This window comes from Budorcas taxicolor, chromosome 2 (genome assembly GCF_023091745.1).
Source record: "Budorcas taxicolor isolate Tak-1 chromosome 2, Takin1.1, whole genome shotgun sequence".
Classification (NCBI taxonomy): Eukaryota; Metazoa; Chordata; class Mammalia; order Artiodactyla; family Bovidae; genus Budorcas; species Budorcas taxicolor.
Window position 1 is genome coordinate 40,370,561 of NC_068911.1, and position 17,220 is coordinate 40,387,780.

General features: G+C 57.3%; 1 protein-coding gene across 1 annotated transcript; it reads right to left on the reverse strand.

Annotated features, from left to right (window-relative positions):
* Window positions 1–734: 734 nt before the first annotated feature.
* Window positions 735–3,770, reverse strand: IL32 (interleukin 32). Its single transcript, XM_052652350.1, is given in 7 exon segments — window positions 735–1,791; window positions 2,313–2,372; window positions 2,548–2,574; window positions 2,927–3,094; window positions 3,096–3,129; window positions 3,307–3,392; window positions 3,756–3,770. Coding segments are annotated over 7 exon segments (705 nt in total). The 3' UTR covers window positions 735–1,476.
* Window positions 3,771–17,220: the final 13,450 nt, after the last annotated feature.

The window sequence follows — 17,220 nt, forward strand, 5'->3', positions numbered from 1 at the left end:
CTCACTGAATTCTTTCTGACCTGAGACATAAAGGACCAGAGTTCCTAGGATCCCATGAAATACCACCTAACCGTTTCATATGGATATCCTATGCTAAACGGAGTACAAAACGTCTTCCTTACAGCAAATAACCCACCCAGAACTGCTGTCTATAATTTCCATGTGCTAGTTAAAAGGTCAAAGACTTGAGATGACTGATATTTACAAAGTAATATTTCCTTTTTCCAGAATTCTCCATAGGAAGAAAGAAACCTGTGCCTAGAATCCCTGGAAATTAGACCTGTTCCATTCCCATCACTCCCTCCTGCACCATGGGGGACTCTCTCCTCCATATTTTTATGGGATTTTGTTCTGTTACCTCCCGAGTTTATACGGTACATGCACATATCACATATCATTGCCCCAAAACTGAAACATTTCTTTGGGAGGGGAAATGTTTAGAAAATGTATTTCATGTAACTTACATTGAAATGGAGAAAAGATTTAATCTAAAACCAACAACAACAATAAAAACCAAACTCACATGGATGTTGAAATGGGGAAGAAATATAACATTAAACAAAAAAACCTTACTACTTATATCAACTGAGTAAGGTCACCATCGTGAAAAGTAATATATCAGTTGTAAGGTCATTACCTAAAAAGAAAAAAAGAAAATAGTCAAGTGGATGTTTAGCACAGGGTCACCGGAGAACACAAGGGAAAGTTTGAGTGACTTGAATACTGATGGGGAGGTGAGGCAGGGACAGGGCCAGGAAGCCAAGGCTGCTCAGGGCCTGGCAGTGAGAGGCTCCTGGCAGCAGGGAACTCAGGCCAGAGGTAGGCCTTCCAGTGTCAGGCCTGTCAGAGGGACCCCCTGGAAGGGAAGGAGGAAGGGTGTGGCCGGAATGGGGCTCTGCCACAAGGAACTCCCAGACAGGCTGCTGTCCTCCTCACACAGGAAGGCGCAGGCCCAGGAGACAGGGAGAGCCTTCCTCCAGGTCTCCTGCCCTGCTGGGGCCTGAGCTGATAGCAAGCTGGGTGCCCTAGGATGATCAGGGCACTAAGGTGGTGATGTCAGGGTTAGGGTCCACAACTGCCTCCTCCTGTGAGACCCACAGCCGGCCCTCACGGGACCACCTCGCTGAGAATCAGCTCAGTGCCCCATCTGACAGGGTCCCGAGCGACAGGCAGAGACACCGAGGCGTGCTGAGCCACAGAAGGCCCCTTGGTCCTTGGGGCCTCCGGGCTTCCAAGCCACTCCCATATCCCTGGGTCAGCAGAACATCCCGTCCCTGACAGACAGGTCAGACCTGGAGAAGGGAAACCTGGCCTGATGCTGCAGTGTCGTCCCTGCAGACAGGAGGTGAGGTCAGTTAAAGGATTGGTTAAGGGCAAGCAGGAGAGTAAAGGTCGCTTCAGAAGATGGTTTCCGGGAAGGGGATCATGCAGGGCCTTCTGGATGAGGTGGAGTTCCTCCAGAACCACCTGGATCACCTAGAACTGGATGAGGTTTCTGAAGAGCTGCCCCACAGAGGAGCAGAAATCCGTCAGGACTCCCCAAAGGGCCTTCACCGCACTGCAGACGGCCTCCAGGCAGGCCGCCGCCTTCTCCCACAGCCAGGTCAGCACATCCCAACACCTCTGCTGGAGACTCCGCAGCATGCCTTGGAACCGCCGCAGGGCTCTGGCCCAGATGCTCTCTTCTGGGTTCTGGACCTCCAGAGAGGCAGTTACTGAGGGTCTCTGGATTCTGCGGCGTACTTCTTGCCGTGCTTGCTGAAGCAAGGGACTGGACTCCTGCAGGGATTCCTGCAGGGATGCCTGCAGGGATGCCTGCAGGGATGGGGGCCTTTCAGGGACCCGCCCTGGACGAGGCAGACCCCATTCCTTCCTGACCTGACCAAGGCCTCCCAGACCTTGGGAAAAGCTGGGACTCAGAAGCCCAGCCCAGCCCAGCCCAACCCAAACTGCCTGCCAAGAGCCCAACAGCTCCACAGACATGAGGACTTCTCCCAGGGACTGGGCCTGGCCCCTCGGTTCCCCTCGAAGAAGGAACCCCGGTGCTTGGTTGTACCTGCCTGCAGGTGGTCGGCCTCTGAACCCAGCAACAGGGCCATGGTGCTCTTGAGGCAGGAAGCTGAGTCCAGGTCTCTGGCCACCGTGCGCTGAGTGGGGAGGATGATGCCCTCAAGGCTGCACCACCTGAGATTTCAGGGACCCCCCTCTTCATCCCTGACTCCAGGCAGCTCTGTGCACACGCAGCAGCCCCAAGGACAAGAGAGACCAGTGGGGAGGGGAAAGAAGGTGCCGAGACAGTGGCTCCAACTCACGGGAAGGTTCTCTTGAATGTGATCTTCTATGAATTCACAGACATCCTTGCTGAGTTCCTCCTGGGGAGAGGAAGTGTGCAGTCTGCACTCCTGCCTCGCTGCTGAGGTCAGTGGTCCCCACTGTGGCCTCCCATGCATCCAGGTGAGTCTGAAGGGAGCCAGGGCCTCAGACCCCATACCCTGGCTGATCCAACTCTGAGGACTACCCTTAGCAGGGGGCAAGGTCCAAACTCACCTCTGTCTCTGCTAGGGCTGCCTCCATCTGGTGGGAAAAAAACACTGTTTCAAACACCCCCACCCTCTCTCACTTTCACCCTGAATCCCAAGCCCCAGCTAGTTCTCATCTCTGCTCAGTCACACCAATAGCCTACCCTCAACCTGGGGACCATGCTCTGGCATCCCTGCCCTGCCCTGTTGCCCTGTGGTCTACATGCCGCCCTCAGCATCCCTGGGCCTCCGTATCTCCTCCCTGTACACTCACCTGCCACACAGGTGTGCGTTTGTCCAGTGTACGGACTGGGGGCTGAGCTGTGACCCTCATCATCACCGTGACTGTGATCCCACCCCTCCTCCCTCACACTGGGGAGGGTCGGGGGTGGGGCACACTGACCCACCTGTGCTTCTTCTGGTTCATTTCCCATCTTATCCCAGAAATCATCCACACAGTTGTACTGTGAACAGAGATGGACTTGAGTAAAAGAAGCTCGGTTCTTCTCCCTGCTGGGTCCCAGGTGGGCCTTATTGTCGGCGTCACCCAGCAGAACCCAGGCCTCCCGAGCCCCCAGCTATTCATGGGGATGAGCTTCTTACCAGGTTGCTCCTCAGAGAAGCCTGGTCATATGGGACTCCTTGTGGAGGTAACATTGAACCTCAGTTTCTGGTCTTGTAACCACCGAGACCTGTTTTACAGAACCACCCCCCGACCAAGGAGGACCCTTGCCCTGGAATAGGCGGTCCACCTGGTTCCCAGATGCCTAGCCCTCTGTGGTCCCACTGAAAGCTGACCAGGGAGGAACTGGCACTGTCCTCTCCTGTTGAGGCACTAACGGTGACAGCGGCCAGCCTTCCCGGCCTCTGACCCTGCAGCGGAGCGGTCGACCAGCTTCATTGTGAGACTGGGCACTTTGATGGCACGGGTCCCTTGTTTTGACCCTCTGCTTCCCCACTGGGAAGGAAATGGCAACCTGCTCCAGTATCCCTGCCTGGAGAAGCCCATGGACAGGGGAGCCTGGTGGGCTACAGTTCCCGGGTTCGCAAAGAGTCGGACACCACTGAGCTACTCAACTTTCACTTTCCCTGTGGCCACCCCTGCGCCCAGGGAGGGTGGGACTAGGCTGCTGTGTGCAGAGCAGTCAGCAGGGCCGGGGCTGAGCCGGTAGGAGCCGGGACCGGCGGCAACTGAGACCACAGGCCCAGTCTCCCTGGTCTCTCGTTGTCACTCACCTTAGCGAAGCCCATGGTGGATTAGGGTCCTCCCGCTGGGACCTGGTGCAGGAAGAGTGGGAGGAAACGTGCTTCAGTGAAGCGGGCTCGCCCACCACCCTGGAGGGTCCTCTGCCTGTGATCTCCCCCACCCCCACACCGGGCTCCCCAGAGCCCCTCACCTGAGATCCTGTAGCCAGAGCTCCAGCTGAGCACTGCCTGGCTGCCCGCTGAGCCCCAGCCACTTAACAGCCGGCCAGGGAGGGGCGGAGAGGGTGGAGCCCTGCTGGGGGAGGGGGCAGGGTCGGTTGTGTGTGTTTGAGACAGAAACTGAGACAGAAATAGAAGCAGAAACCGAGGGGGGTCGGGGGGAGTCAGAAGGACGGGATGACATGGAGCCAGAGGTCCGAAGGGCTGGGGCGGGGAGGGCGTGTCCCTTACACCCAGGGTCCAGGGGTCAGTGTCTCTCCTCCCTGAGCTGGGTTGGGATCTCTGAGCCCAGCTTGGGCCATACCCCCACACCATTGGTTCGAGCACAGCGAGGGACCAGGGAAAGTCCAGACTTGGGACAATAGTTTGAGGAAGCTTCGGGGGGAGCCGACCAGGGCCCTCGAACAGACTGCACCCCACTCCACATCCAGAGAAGCTTCTGTAGCCGCCTTGCCCTCAGGAAGTCACAGGACCTGCAGGGCCCTGGGGTGGAGACTCTCCCTAGGGCCCCGGCATCCAGGGCAGGGGCCAGGCCTGATTGCCTGACACACAGGATGGGGCCCAGGACGGTCTGAAGGGAGCCTTGCTGACCAACTGACCCCAATGATCAGGATCTCCTAGCCACATGGGGAGCCCTTCAGTCCCAAGCTACAGTGGCAGGAGTCTCCCTGGCCCTGGCCATCCCCACAGGGCTTGACTCTCGCAGCCTGGCCCACCTCCCCCTGAGACCACAGCCCCTCACAGCCCAACACAGCCATGGCCTTGTGTCTGTCTTAGAGACCCAGGGCTGCCATAACAAAGAGCCACACACCCGGGTCTCAGCAACACACGTTTGTTCTCTCCCAGTGCAGTGAGCCTGTGTGTGTGTGTGTGTGTGTGTGTGTGTGTGTGTGTGTGTGTGTGTGTGTTGTGGGGGAAAGACAGCTGTTAGAGCCAACTGTGGGCAAGGCCAACCAGTCTCACCCTGGAGTGATTTCTCCTCTCGAGTCTACCCCGGTGATCAGTACAATATCCTCCAGCGTATTCACCTGTTTAATTATAATTGAATAAAACTTAAAATCCCAGATGTTAGAGTAAAACAGGAAACCTGTTCTTGTGGAACGTTGGTAACTAATTCACATTGAAAATGCTAGCAGCTGATTAATTCAAACTGAAAAACTAAACCTGCCTGCAGGTAAGTTGGGTTGACCATTGAGGATTCCTAACAACCCATAGGAGCGTCCCTGGTAGCTCAGCTGGTAAAGAATCTGCCTGCAATGCAGGAGACCTGGATTGGATCCTGGGTCGGGAAAACCCCCTGGAGAAGGGGGTAAGCTTACCCCCTGGATAAGCTACCCCCTCCAGTATTCTTGGGCTTCCCTGGTGGTGCAGTCGGTGGCTCCCGCCTATACAGGAGACTTGGGTTCAATTTCTGGGTTGGGCAGATCCTCTGGAGAAGGCGATGACAACCCACTGCAGGAGTTTTACCTGGAGAATCCGCATGAATAGAGAAGGCTGGTGGGCTACAATCATGGGGTCAGGAAGAATCAGACATGACTGAGCGACGAAGTACACACAGCGCAGTGGAGCCTAGATGTTGAAATCAAGGTGTCAGCAAGTTCAGCTCCGCTGAGAGCCCTGAGGGAAGCATGATTTCCAGGCTTGTCTCCTAGGTGTGTAGACAGCTGTCTCTATGTCTACATGGCACCAACCTTAGACAAGTATTTGTCTCCTAATTCCCCATTTTCATAGCGTCACCAGTCGTAATGGATTAGGGCCCACCCTAAAGATCTCATTTTAACTTGATTCCCCATAAAGACCCACCTCCAGGTAAGGTGACATTCCAAGGTGCTGGTGATTTGGACTTCAGCATAGGAATTTGGGGAAAGACAAGTCAACCTCTAATATCCTTGTGCAGGAACCAGGCTCTGTAAGGGGCTATCAGTGTGGGCCCCAGAGGGAGAGACCTACAAAACCCACTCCTCGGGGAAAGTCTCTCTTGGGTTCACCAGACCCCAGCCGGCATCCTCTGCCCCTTCGGAGCCCATTCAATTGTCTGAGACTGCCTTTCCACACCCAGGAAAACCAGATCCTTCCCTGAGCCTCCTATGAATTCCAGGCCAGGAGGGAGACAGGGAGCTGATCCTGTTTCAGCGGCAAGTCACATTTCCGGGTCTCCTTTCCAGAAACCTGGCCCCTAAGACGGGATGCTCAGTCCCTCCATGCCTTTCTCCAGAGTACAATCATCTGAAGGCATTTTATGTTTCATTGCGGACTCAGCCCTTTTCTTCACAATTTTTGTTGACATATAATTCTCATACCAGACAATTCACCCAGGAAAGTGCCCAGTTCAATGCAGAAACCTATGCAACCATCACCACAATTAATTTCAGAATACTTTCGATCACCTTGTCAGGCGAGTGTATGTTCCCCGGTTCTGTCTCGTCACAACAGAGATTTGGAGTGACGGACATTAAAGCCCTCGGCGCGGCACAGCTCTCGGCTCTTGGACAGACCGTGTAATAGCTCTTAGACAGATCAGCGTGACAGCTCTCTTTTATTTAGAAAATAGCAGGGAAATCCATCCCCGAGGCGTGAGGGCATGCCGACCCGAAGACGCGAAGAGAAGAGAGTGGGGGAGCGCAGCAGCGCGCAGGGGAGAGACCCCGCCCTTTGGCCCCTCTCCTCACATGTCTTTTCCTCCCCCGGGCCTGCCCCGTGTAAGCGGGCAGCCAGGAGTGCTGTTTGCTCCACCTGAGGTCCTCACTCCGCTCCTCCCACCTTCCTTTGCTGTTTTCGCTGGCTTCTCCCTTCCTTGTCTTTTAGCCACTGCCATTCTGGACTCCTCTTTCCTATTCTAACTGCCTAACAACCACAAGCAGCCATTCTCCACCCCTAAGCCATCATCCTCCAGGGCCCACTACCAGGCCACCCCTAAGTCTGCTTTCAGCATTTTGAGGTACCACTGGACTATTTCCCAAGGTCATAAAACCATTTCACATTGCCAGCACCAGTATATCACAGTTCTAATTTCTCTGATCCTCATCAGCCTTATGATCACAACTTTTTGATTCTGGGCATCCTAGTGGGCATGAAGAGGTATCTCACTCTGATTTTTATTTGCATTTCCCCAGAGACAAATGATGTTGAGCATCCCTTCATATGTGTGTGGACCACATTTATAGATTTCTTGGAGAAATGTATACACTGATCCTCAGCACTTTTTAAAACTGGGTTATTTGTCTTTTTAAGTTGTCAGAAGAGTTTTATGTTCTGTATACCAATCCCTTATCAGATACATTGTTTGCAAAATATTTGTTCCCATCTGTGGTTGTCTTTTCATTTTTCTGATAGATTACTTTGAAACACAAAAGCGTTTACATTGTTTCTTGGGACTGTTTTGTTCATTTCAGTCACTCAGTCATTTCCGACTCTTTGCGACCCCAAGGGCTTCAGCATGCTAGGCTTTCCTGTCCATCACCAACTCCTGGAACTGTTCTATTCTTTAATGATATAATTCAGAAAGATTATAAATCTTTAACTGATATAATTCAATGTGATGTGGCAATTTTGTGAAGCAGACTTCATGAAGTCTGAGAGGCTGGAGAAGTGTCCATTGTTGCACCGAAACGGGCCTCAGATGTCACAGGGGACATCCCTCTCTGGGCCCCTCCAACCAACTTTTGGTTGCCCCCCAGCTCATTCTCAGCCACCCTGTCCCCGTTCAATACTCGACTGCAGCCTCTTCTGTAAAACAGTGATTCGGGTCTGTCACGTTCCTGCTTCCAAACTTAACCTTGGGGCTCCATCACTGCTCCGAGGAAATGAAGGGTTTTCTCTCCTGTTATTTTTATTGTCCTGCTTCAGGACTGATATGCTTTTTGAATACAAGTTTCTTCCTCCTCATACTTAGAAAGGGTCCTGACAGAGGCCCACATGGCTTCTGGTGCCTTTGAATTCCCAGGACCCTGGCTGGTTGAAGACACCTGGCTATCATCCTCTTTCGGGCCTGGTCGAGACCACGCTGGGCTCCATGCCCCTGGGTCAGCTCTTGCAGCACTGTGGGCCCGCTGAGGCTGGTGACACATTAAGAAAGGGTGGGTATGTGACTCCAGCCATGGGGGTGAACCTCTCTCACCCAGGCCATGAGTGGGCTCTGTAAACACAGGAAGAGGGTGGCCCCTGGGTGGAGAACATGGAGGGGACACACGAGTCAGAAGACAGAGACCAGAGAGAGCAGCTGCTGGCCCTGGTCCCTTGCAGGTCGGGGCCACCCGCAGCCGTCCCCACATCAACCACCCAGTTTGTTCAAATGCAGATTCCTGGCCCCAGACCCAGAGTGAGGATTCATAGTGAAGACATGGAATCTGCATTTTTACAGTTCCCTAGGTCATTCTCTCTTTTCTTGCACCATACCGAATGGCTTGAAGGATCTTAGTTCTGGGACTCAAAATTTCACTCAGGCCATGACAGTGAGAGCACCAGATTCTAACCAGGGGACCACCAGGCAACTCCCTTCCTGGGTCATCCTGTGTGGACTATTCCAGAAGCAGAGTTGCAGAGGCATGTATTTGGATCCTGAATTCAGTGCGGACGGGAGTCATTGAGGTGGCCCAGATTCCACCCACTTGTCACCCAGGAGCACTGAGGAGGCAGTGACCCCAGGCCGAGAGGGGACCAGTCCACTGTCTTCCCACCAGCATCGAGCTGATGGGAGCCAAGGGGTTCTGGAGGGGGCGTAGAGGCTCAGGTGTGGAGGTGGGAGAGGTGTTTTAGGAGCAGGAGTGTATCCTACTGAATGTGGGGAGCTCTGGTACCAGCGTGCTGACCAACCAAGGATGGGCCACAGGAGCCGTCTCAGGAGCATCACCCACGTGTGAACCACGGATGTCACCCTGGACTTGGGACACATGCTCAGGGGTGGTCTCAGAGCTGGGTTTGGGACCCCACCAATGTGCTTCGATTGGCATTTCATGGAGTCAGGACAGGAAGAGAAACATTAGAGTAGAGCTGGAGAGCTGGCTCATTAAGGCGGGATGGGGCTGTCCTGTAAAGAGCCAAGCACTTGGGACAGCTGCTGTTGGCAGGTGGGGCGGGGCTGCAGGAATTCAGCCGCCTGAGCTCCGGAAAAGGCCAGGTGTTCCCCGAAACGGAGAGTCCTGCGGGGTCATGGCCAGGGGCAGGGGAGGAAGGCCCAGGAGGCCGCACTCAGGGCATTCAGTTCCAAGGCCAGCCCTGTTGTCTCCGCCCTCCTGACTTTCCTCCATGGGCACCCCCGCTGCATCCTGGCTGAGCCCCGCCCCTGGGACAGACTTCCCACAGCCACAACCCGCGGGGGCCCCGTGGGCGATCCGTTTCCTTCCACGCAGCCGCAGGTCCCCCTCAGGGGGAGGACAGGCCCCCCACCAGCAGGGACAGAAGAGGCAGGAGGGGCACCGAAGGCCGCTCTGCAGCCTGACTGATCCCGCACTGACAGTCGCAGTCTCCGGGCTTATGGGTCGCTCTGGGGGGTCTGGGGGCCCGAGGGCCCACACTGGGGGCGGGGCAGTCCAGGAACTTGGGCCCCTTGGGTTGGGGGAGTCTGGCTCGGCTTTGATGCTGCCTTTGTGGAAGCGCCAGTAGTGGACGCCCTTGAAGAACTAGGTGTCACCTGCGGGGAGGGAGAGGTTTGAGGGGCTGGTCCACGCCTGCCGATCCTCCAAACCCCTCTCTCCGCACCGCTTCTCCCCCCAACCCCGGGCTCTGCAGGTCCCGCCACCCCACGGCCCCTGGGCCCCCATCGCCCGGACCCCCAGGAGCGCGAGCTCTCCCACCCGTGGTGCTGACGGTGACATCGTCGGGGGCCGGCGGCGCGCCCTCCCAGAGGCTCAGGTCGCGCGGGTACCCGGGGTCCTGGAGCGCCGCAGCCTGGTCCTACCGCCAGTAGTGCCGCCCCGGGATCAGGTAGGTCTTCCGGTTGAGCCGCCAGGAGACACAGCGTCCACCTTCTCCCCGGGGGGCAGCGCCAGCTCGGTGAGCGGGCACGCGGCGCCCTCTAGCAGCCGGTCCTGGAACGACCAGAACTGCGGGCCTGCGGGCGGGGCGGGGGCGGGTAAGGCGAGCTGCGCATGCCCCGCGCTACCTCCCACCACTGGGACCCTGCTACTGCTGCTAAGTCGTTTCAGTCGTGTCCGACTCTCTGCAACCTATAGACGACAGCCCACCAGGTTCCCCTGTCCCTTGGATTCTCCAGGCAAGACCACTGGAGTGGTTGCCATTTCCTTCTCCAATGACTGAAAGTGGAAAATGAAAATGAAGTGGCTCAGTAGTGTCCGACTCTTTGCGACCCCATGGACTGCAGCCTACCAGAGTCCTCGGTCCATGGGATTTTCCAGGCAAGAGTACTGGAGAGGGGTGCCATCGCCTTCTCCGCAAAAGAAGAGAGTCCGGCACTGATTTAGATCCTGGATTCTGTGATGAGTCTGGGGTGGGGGGCGGTCAATAGGTGGCCCAGGTCCCACCCACTCATCACCCAGGAACCTTGAGGAAGCAGTGAGCCCAGGCTGAGAGGGGCCAGTCCGCAGTCTCCCACCAGCCAAGCAGTTCCTGAGAGGACGGCAGAGGCTCAGGTATGGAGGAGCACAGAGGTGTTTCAGATGCACGAGGGTTTCCCCCTGAAAGTGGGCAGTTCTGGTTCCGGTGTGCTGACCGGAAAGAAGGTGCATGCCGGCCGACTGTGTAGCATCATCTATGTGTGACCAGGGATGTCACCCAGGACTTGGGGCCCGGTGATCATGGGTGGTCTCAGGGCTGATTTGGGGTCCCCAGCAATGTGGGTTGCTTGGGATTTCACAGAAGCAGGACAGGGTGACAAACATCCCAGAGGGCCTGGAGAGGCAGGCTGGGGTTCAGCGTCCCGGGGTGGACGGTGGGGCCCGTCCCTAAAGACCCAAACAGCTTGGCACAGTTGCTGACAGGAGGGGCCTGGGCTGCCTGACACACAGACAGGGGCCTTCAGCAGGGAATGAAGGCCGTCTGGGCGCTAAGCCCTCTGGGGACCCCTCAATCCAAAGCGAAGGGGCAGGTGTCTCCCTGCCCTGGGCTGGCCCACAGGGCTTGTCGCTCCCAGCCTGGCCAGCCTCCTTGCTGAGGCAACAGCCTCTCTCAGCCCAGCACCTCCATGGCCTTCTCGTATGTCTTCCAGGCCCAGGGCCACCATAACAAAGAACCACAGGGCCGTGTATCAACAACACACATTTATTCTCTCACAGTGGAGCCTAGAAGTTGAGGTCAAGGTGTCAGGAGCTATGGTTCCTCTGAGAGCCCCGAGGGAAGCCTGTGTTCCAGGTCTCTCCTAGGCTTGTAGGCAGCCATCTCCACATCCACACAGCCCCTCTCCAGACGAGCATGTGTCTCCTAATCCCCCATTTTCATAAGGTCACCAGTCATAATGGATTAGGGCCCACCCAAGGACCTCATTTACCTTGATTCCTTGTAAAGACCACCTCCAGATGACGTGGCATTCAGAGGACTTCAGCATAGGAATTTGGGGACACAGTGGGACTTCTGAGATCCTTGAAGGGCAACTGGATTTGGAAAGTAGAGGTGTTTCTTGGGCACAGCTGGAAGGGAAAGCTCTGAGCCTGGGGCTAGGAGGTTCAGTCGTTTAGGTGGGGAGGAAGACAGGGCTACAGGAGCCCCCACACGTCACAGGTTTAGGTATAAGACTCCTGCAAGACTCCTGGGAAGAACGTTTCCAGGAGAAAGCATATGTCAAATAAGCAACAGCAGACTTGGGAGAACCCACAGCATGGGTTCCTAGACTTGGATGAGGCTTCTGAGAACAGCTGCCCCACAGAGGAGCAGAAACCCCTCAGCACTCTGTGGACGGTGCTTACCGCACTGCAGATGGCCTCTAGGAGGGCCACCGCCTTCTCCCGCAGCAAGGTCAGCACATCCCAACACCGCTGCTGGAGACTCTGCAGAATGCCTTGGAACCACCGCAGGGCTCTGACCCAGATGCTCTCTTCCGGATTCTAGAATCCAGACAGACAGAGAGCAAGCATCTCTGGAATCTGGGGCACAGTCCTTGCGGCGCTTCCTTAAGCAAGGGACTGGACCCTGCAGGATTCCTGCTGGAATGGGGGGCTGTCCAGGACCCGCCCTGGGAGAGGCAGACCCTGGCCCTGACCTGACTGACGCCTCCCAGTCCTTGGGAGACGCTGGGATTCAGAAGCCCATGAATGCAAACTGCCTGCCTTCCAGTCAACAGCTCTGCAGACCCAAAGACTTCTCCCAGAGACTGGGCGTGGCCCCTCGGTTCCCCTCGAAGAACGAATCCCGGTGCTTGGTTGTACCTGCCTGTAGGTGGTTGGCCTCTGAACCCAGCACCAGGCCCACGGGACTCATAGCAGGAAGGTGAGTCCAGGGCTCTGGCCACTGTGCGCTGAGTGGGGAGGCTGATGCCAGCAAGGCTGCACCACCTGAAACTTCAGGGACCCCCCCCCCTTCATCCCCCACTCCAGGGAGCTCTGTGCACACCCAGCAGCCTCAAGGACAAGAGAGACCAGTGGGGAGGGGAAGGAAGGCGCTGAGACAGTGGCTCCAACTCACCAAAAGGTTGTGTTGAGGGTATTATCCAGGAATTCAAAAGGGTCTCCGCTGAGTTCCTCCTGGGGAAAGGAAGTGTGCAGTCTGCACTCCTGGTTGAAGTCAGTGGTCAGTCTTCCCAACCTCTGAACCTACAGAACCCCGGCCCCCAGCGCCTTCCCCTCCAGACACTTGACTCCATTATGGAGGTGGGAGGCGCCCCACAGACCCCTCCCAAAGACTCCACCTAACGGTGGGGAATCTGGCGATGTCCCCTCTGCCCTCCTGGCCCGAGGTGGTCAGTGCGGCTCACAGCAAGTGCAGGGCTCCTGTCTGAACACCCTGTGTCCGGGGGGCCCATCCTGTCAGCCCAGCATCACACACGACCGGGCAAGGAAACACCTCGCTGGTCCGTGGGAACACTCTGCAGCCCGCATCCTGCTCTCACAGGGCATGGCCGCTCAGCCTGGGTCAGTCCAGATGACCACGCCCAGACACCGGTGTGCCATGGCCCAGAGCCCCTGAGCATCTATCATGCTTGAATTGAGGTGGGGGAGTGGTGCAAAGTGCGGGGGAAAAGCTTAGCGTGCCTTCAACTGCTGATCCAGGCCCTGAGAGGGATGCTTTCAGTTTCCAGAGAAAAACCACATGCCTTTGCTCCCGGGTTTCCAGGCTGTGGAAAGGGTCCCGAGAGACGACTGATTCCTCTGACCCTGGAGACCCTCCATTTGCAGCTCTCTCACCAGAATGTGGACTCTAGTTCCTAAAATGACTCCATGTCCCATGACTCTGGTTCCTCAGTCCTCTGCAGCCCAGACCGGCCCACTAGGACCTCCACAGAGCTGCTGCCATACCTGTCCTCCAGCAGGAATGCCGCCCCAGAGCCAGGACCTGCTGCCTAAGGATGGGGCTCTAGGGCAGGGGACTCTGGGGGAGAATGGATATGGGTATATGCATGGCTGAGTCCCTTCGCTCCTCACCTGAAACTATCACAACGTTGTTACTCGTCTCTATTCCCACACAAAATTAAAACTTAAAATAAAGAGAGCGAGAGAGAACGAGACAGAAAGAGAGAGAGAAATCTTTGTGCACAAACTCTTTTAGAAATGGAGAGAAAATAAAGAGTTGAAGTCCAGCTGAGAACTTTCCAAAAGAAATAAAGGAGAGGGCTCAGAGCAACAGGCGGGTAGAGGGTCTGTGTCAGGAACTGTTCCGAATGTCCGGGTAGAGAGAGCAGAGCACTCCCTGCCGCCGCCCCGGATCCAGGTGAGAGGGGACCCTGTCGACTGCAGGGGTCACAGGCCTTCAAGGCCAATCTCCCCGGAGGGTCCCCCACTTCGGCCCAGGGAGGGTGGGACAGAGGCACGTGCAAGTGGCCAGTCAGCAGGGGTGGAGGATGGGCTGATGGGAGACGGGACAGGGGAGATAGGAATCTCCAGGGCCCAGCCTTCCCCCATCTCTTGCTGTCACTCACCCTAGCGGAAGCCATGCTGCTCCACGGCTCTGGTTCTGCCTCTGTAACGCGGTGGGAGGAAGGGTGTGAGGAAAAGTGCTCTGGAGAAGCAGGCTTGCCCACCACCCTGGAGCTCCTTCTGCCTGCAGGCCTCCCCTCTTCCCTCTCCCCAGGCGCCCCGGAGCCCCTCACCTGAGACCCTGCGGCAGAGCCCCAGCTAGCAGGCCACTGCTGAGCAGTCCAGACTCAGCGTCCCTGAGAGTCGGTGACTTAAGGGCACAGCAGGCTGGGGGGGCGGGGGGGTGGAGGGGGGGGTGGAGCCACCGCAGAGCAGAGGAAGCGGGCTGGGGCGGGGCCCGGGCAGGGAGGGCGTGACCCGACACTCAGGGTCCCTGGTCAGGCCCCTCCTCCCTGAGCTGGGACCGGGTCTCTGAGCCCAGCTAGGGCCTCACCCCCCACCCCCAACCCATCAACCTGGGGGCAGGGAGGGCTGGGGTAAAATCCAGACTTGGGACAGGACCTTGAGGAAGCTTGAGGAGCTCCAGAAAAGGATGTCACCCAGCTGGGGGTTAAGATACAGGGGAAGGCGCCGAGGGCCCTGGAACAGACTGCACCCCACTCCACATCCAGAGAAGCTTCTGTAGCCGCCCTGCCCTCAGGAAGTCACAGGACCTGCAAGGGCACTGAGGTGGAGACTCTCCCCAGGGCCCCGGCATCCAGGGCAGGGGCCAGGCCTGATTGCCTGACACACAGGATGGGGCCCAGGACGGTCTGAAGGGAGCCTTGCTGACCAACTGACCCCAATGACCAGGGTCTACTGAGCCCCATGGGGGGCCCTTCAGTCCCAAGCTACAGTGGCAGGAGTCTCCCTGGCCCTGGCCATCCCCACAGTGTTTGACTCTCGCAGCCTGGCCCACCTCCCCCTGAGACCACAGCCCCTCACAGCCCAACACAGCCATGGCCTTGTGTCTGTCTTAGAGACCCAGGGCCACCATAACAAAGAGCCATAGACCCGGGTCTCAGCAACACACGTTTGTTCTCTCCCACTGCAGCCAAGGCTCACTGTGTGTGTGTCTGTCGGGGTGTGTGTCTGTCTGTCTGTCGGGGTGTGTGTGTGAGTGTATGTGTGTGTGTGTTGTCGGGGAAAGACAGCTATTAAAGCCAACTGTGGGCAAGGCCAACCAGTCTCACCCTGGAGTGATTTCTCCTCTCGAGTCTACCCCCGTGATCAGTGCAATATCCTCCAGCGTATTGGCTTGTTTAATTAAAATTGAATAAAACTTAAAATCCCAGATGTTAGAGTAAAACAGGAAACCTGTTCTTGTGGAACGTTGGTAACTAATTCACAGTGAAAATGCTAGCAGCTGATTATTAATTCAAACTGAAAAATTAAATGTGCCTTCAGGTAAGTTGCGTTGACCGTTAAGGATCCCTAAAAACCCATATGAGCTTCCCTGGTAGCTCAGCTGGTAAAGAATCTGCCTGCAATGCAGGAGACCCGGGTTGGTTTCCTGGGTCGGGAAGACCCCCTGGAGAAGGGATAGGCTACCTCCTCCAGTATTCTTGGGCTTCCCTGGTGGTGCAGTCAGTGGCTCCGGCCTATACAGGAGACTTCAGTTCAATTCCGGGGTTGGGAAGTTCCTCTGGAGAAGGGAATGGCAACCCCCTCCAGGAGTCTGGAGAATTCCCATGAATAGAGGAGCCTGGTGGGCTACAATCATGGGGTCCCCAAGAGTCAGACATGACTGAGCGACTAAGTACGCACAATGCAGTGGAGCCTAGATGTTGAAATCAAGCAGGTTCCACCCACTTGTTACCCAGGAGCACTGAGGAGGCAGTGACCCCAGGCTGAGAGGGGAGCAGTCCACTGTCTTCCCACCAGCATCGAGCCAATGACAGCCAAGGGGTTCTGGAGGGGACGGCAGAGGCTCAGGTGTGGAGGTGCGAGAGGTCTTTTAGGAGCAGGAGGCTGTCCTACTGAATGTGGGCGGCTCTGGTACCAGCATGCTGGCCAGAATCAAGGAGAGCCCACAGGGGCCGTCTCAGGAGCATGACCCACCTGTGAACCATGGATGTCACCCTGGACTTGGGACACATGCTCAGGGGTGGTCTCAGAGCTGGGTTTGGGACCCCACCAATGTGCTTCAAATGGCACTTTCTGGAGGCAGTACAGTATGAGAAACGTTAGAGCAGAGCTGGAGAGCCGGCTCAGTAAGGGGAGATGGGGCTGTCCTATAAAGAGCCAAGCACTTGGGACAGCTGCTGTTGGCAGGTGGGGCGGGGCTGCAGGAATTCAGCCCCCTGAGCTCTGGGAAAGGCCAGGTGTTCCGGAAAAAGGAGAGTTCTGCGCGGTCATGGCCACGGGCAGGGGAGGAAGGAAGGCCCAGGAGGCCGCACTCAGGGCATTCAGTGCCAAACCCGGCCCTGTGTTTCTTGCCTCCTGAACTTAGCTCCACGGGCATCCCCAGCTGCAACCTGGCTGAGCCCCGCCCCTGGGACAGACTTCCCACAGCCACAACCCGCGGGGGCCCCGTGGGCGATCCGTTTCCTTCCACGCAGCCGCCGGTCCCCCTCAGGGGGAGGCCAGGCCCCCCACAAGCAGGGACAGGAGAGGCAGGAGGCGCACCTAAGGCTGTCCTGCAGCCTGACTGATCCCGCACTGACACGCACTGACAGTCGCAGTCTCCGGGCTTAAGGGTCGCTCTGGGGGGTCTGGGGGCCGGAAGGCCCACCCTGGGGGCGGGGCAGTCCAGGAACTTGGGACGCATGGGTTGGGGGAGTCTGGCTCGGCTTTGATGCTGCCACTGAGGAAGCGCCAGAAGTGGACGCCCTTGAAGAACTAGGTGTAACCTGCGGGGAGGGAGAGGTTTGAGGGGCTGGTCCACGCCTGCCCATCCTCCAAACCCCTCTCTCCGCACCGCTTCTCTCCCCCACCCCGTGCTCTGCAGGTCCCGCCACCCCACCTCCCCTGGGTCCCCATCGCCCGGCCCCCCCGAGTGCGCGAGCTCTCCCGCCCATGTTGCTGACGGTGACATCGTCGGGGGCAGGCAGCGGGCCCTCCCACAGGCTAAGATCGTGCGGGTAGCCGGGGTCCCGGCGCGCATCAGCCTGGTCCTACCGCCAGTACTGCAGCCCCGGGATCAGCTAGGTCTTCCGGTTGAGCCGCCAGGAGACACGGCTCGGTGAGCGGGCGCATGGCGCCCTCTAGCAGCCGGTCCTGGAACGACCAGAACTGCGGCTCTGCGGGCGGGGCGGGGGTGGGTGAGCGGCGCTGCG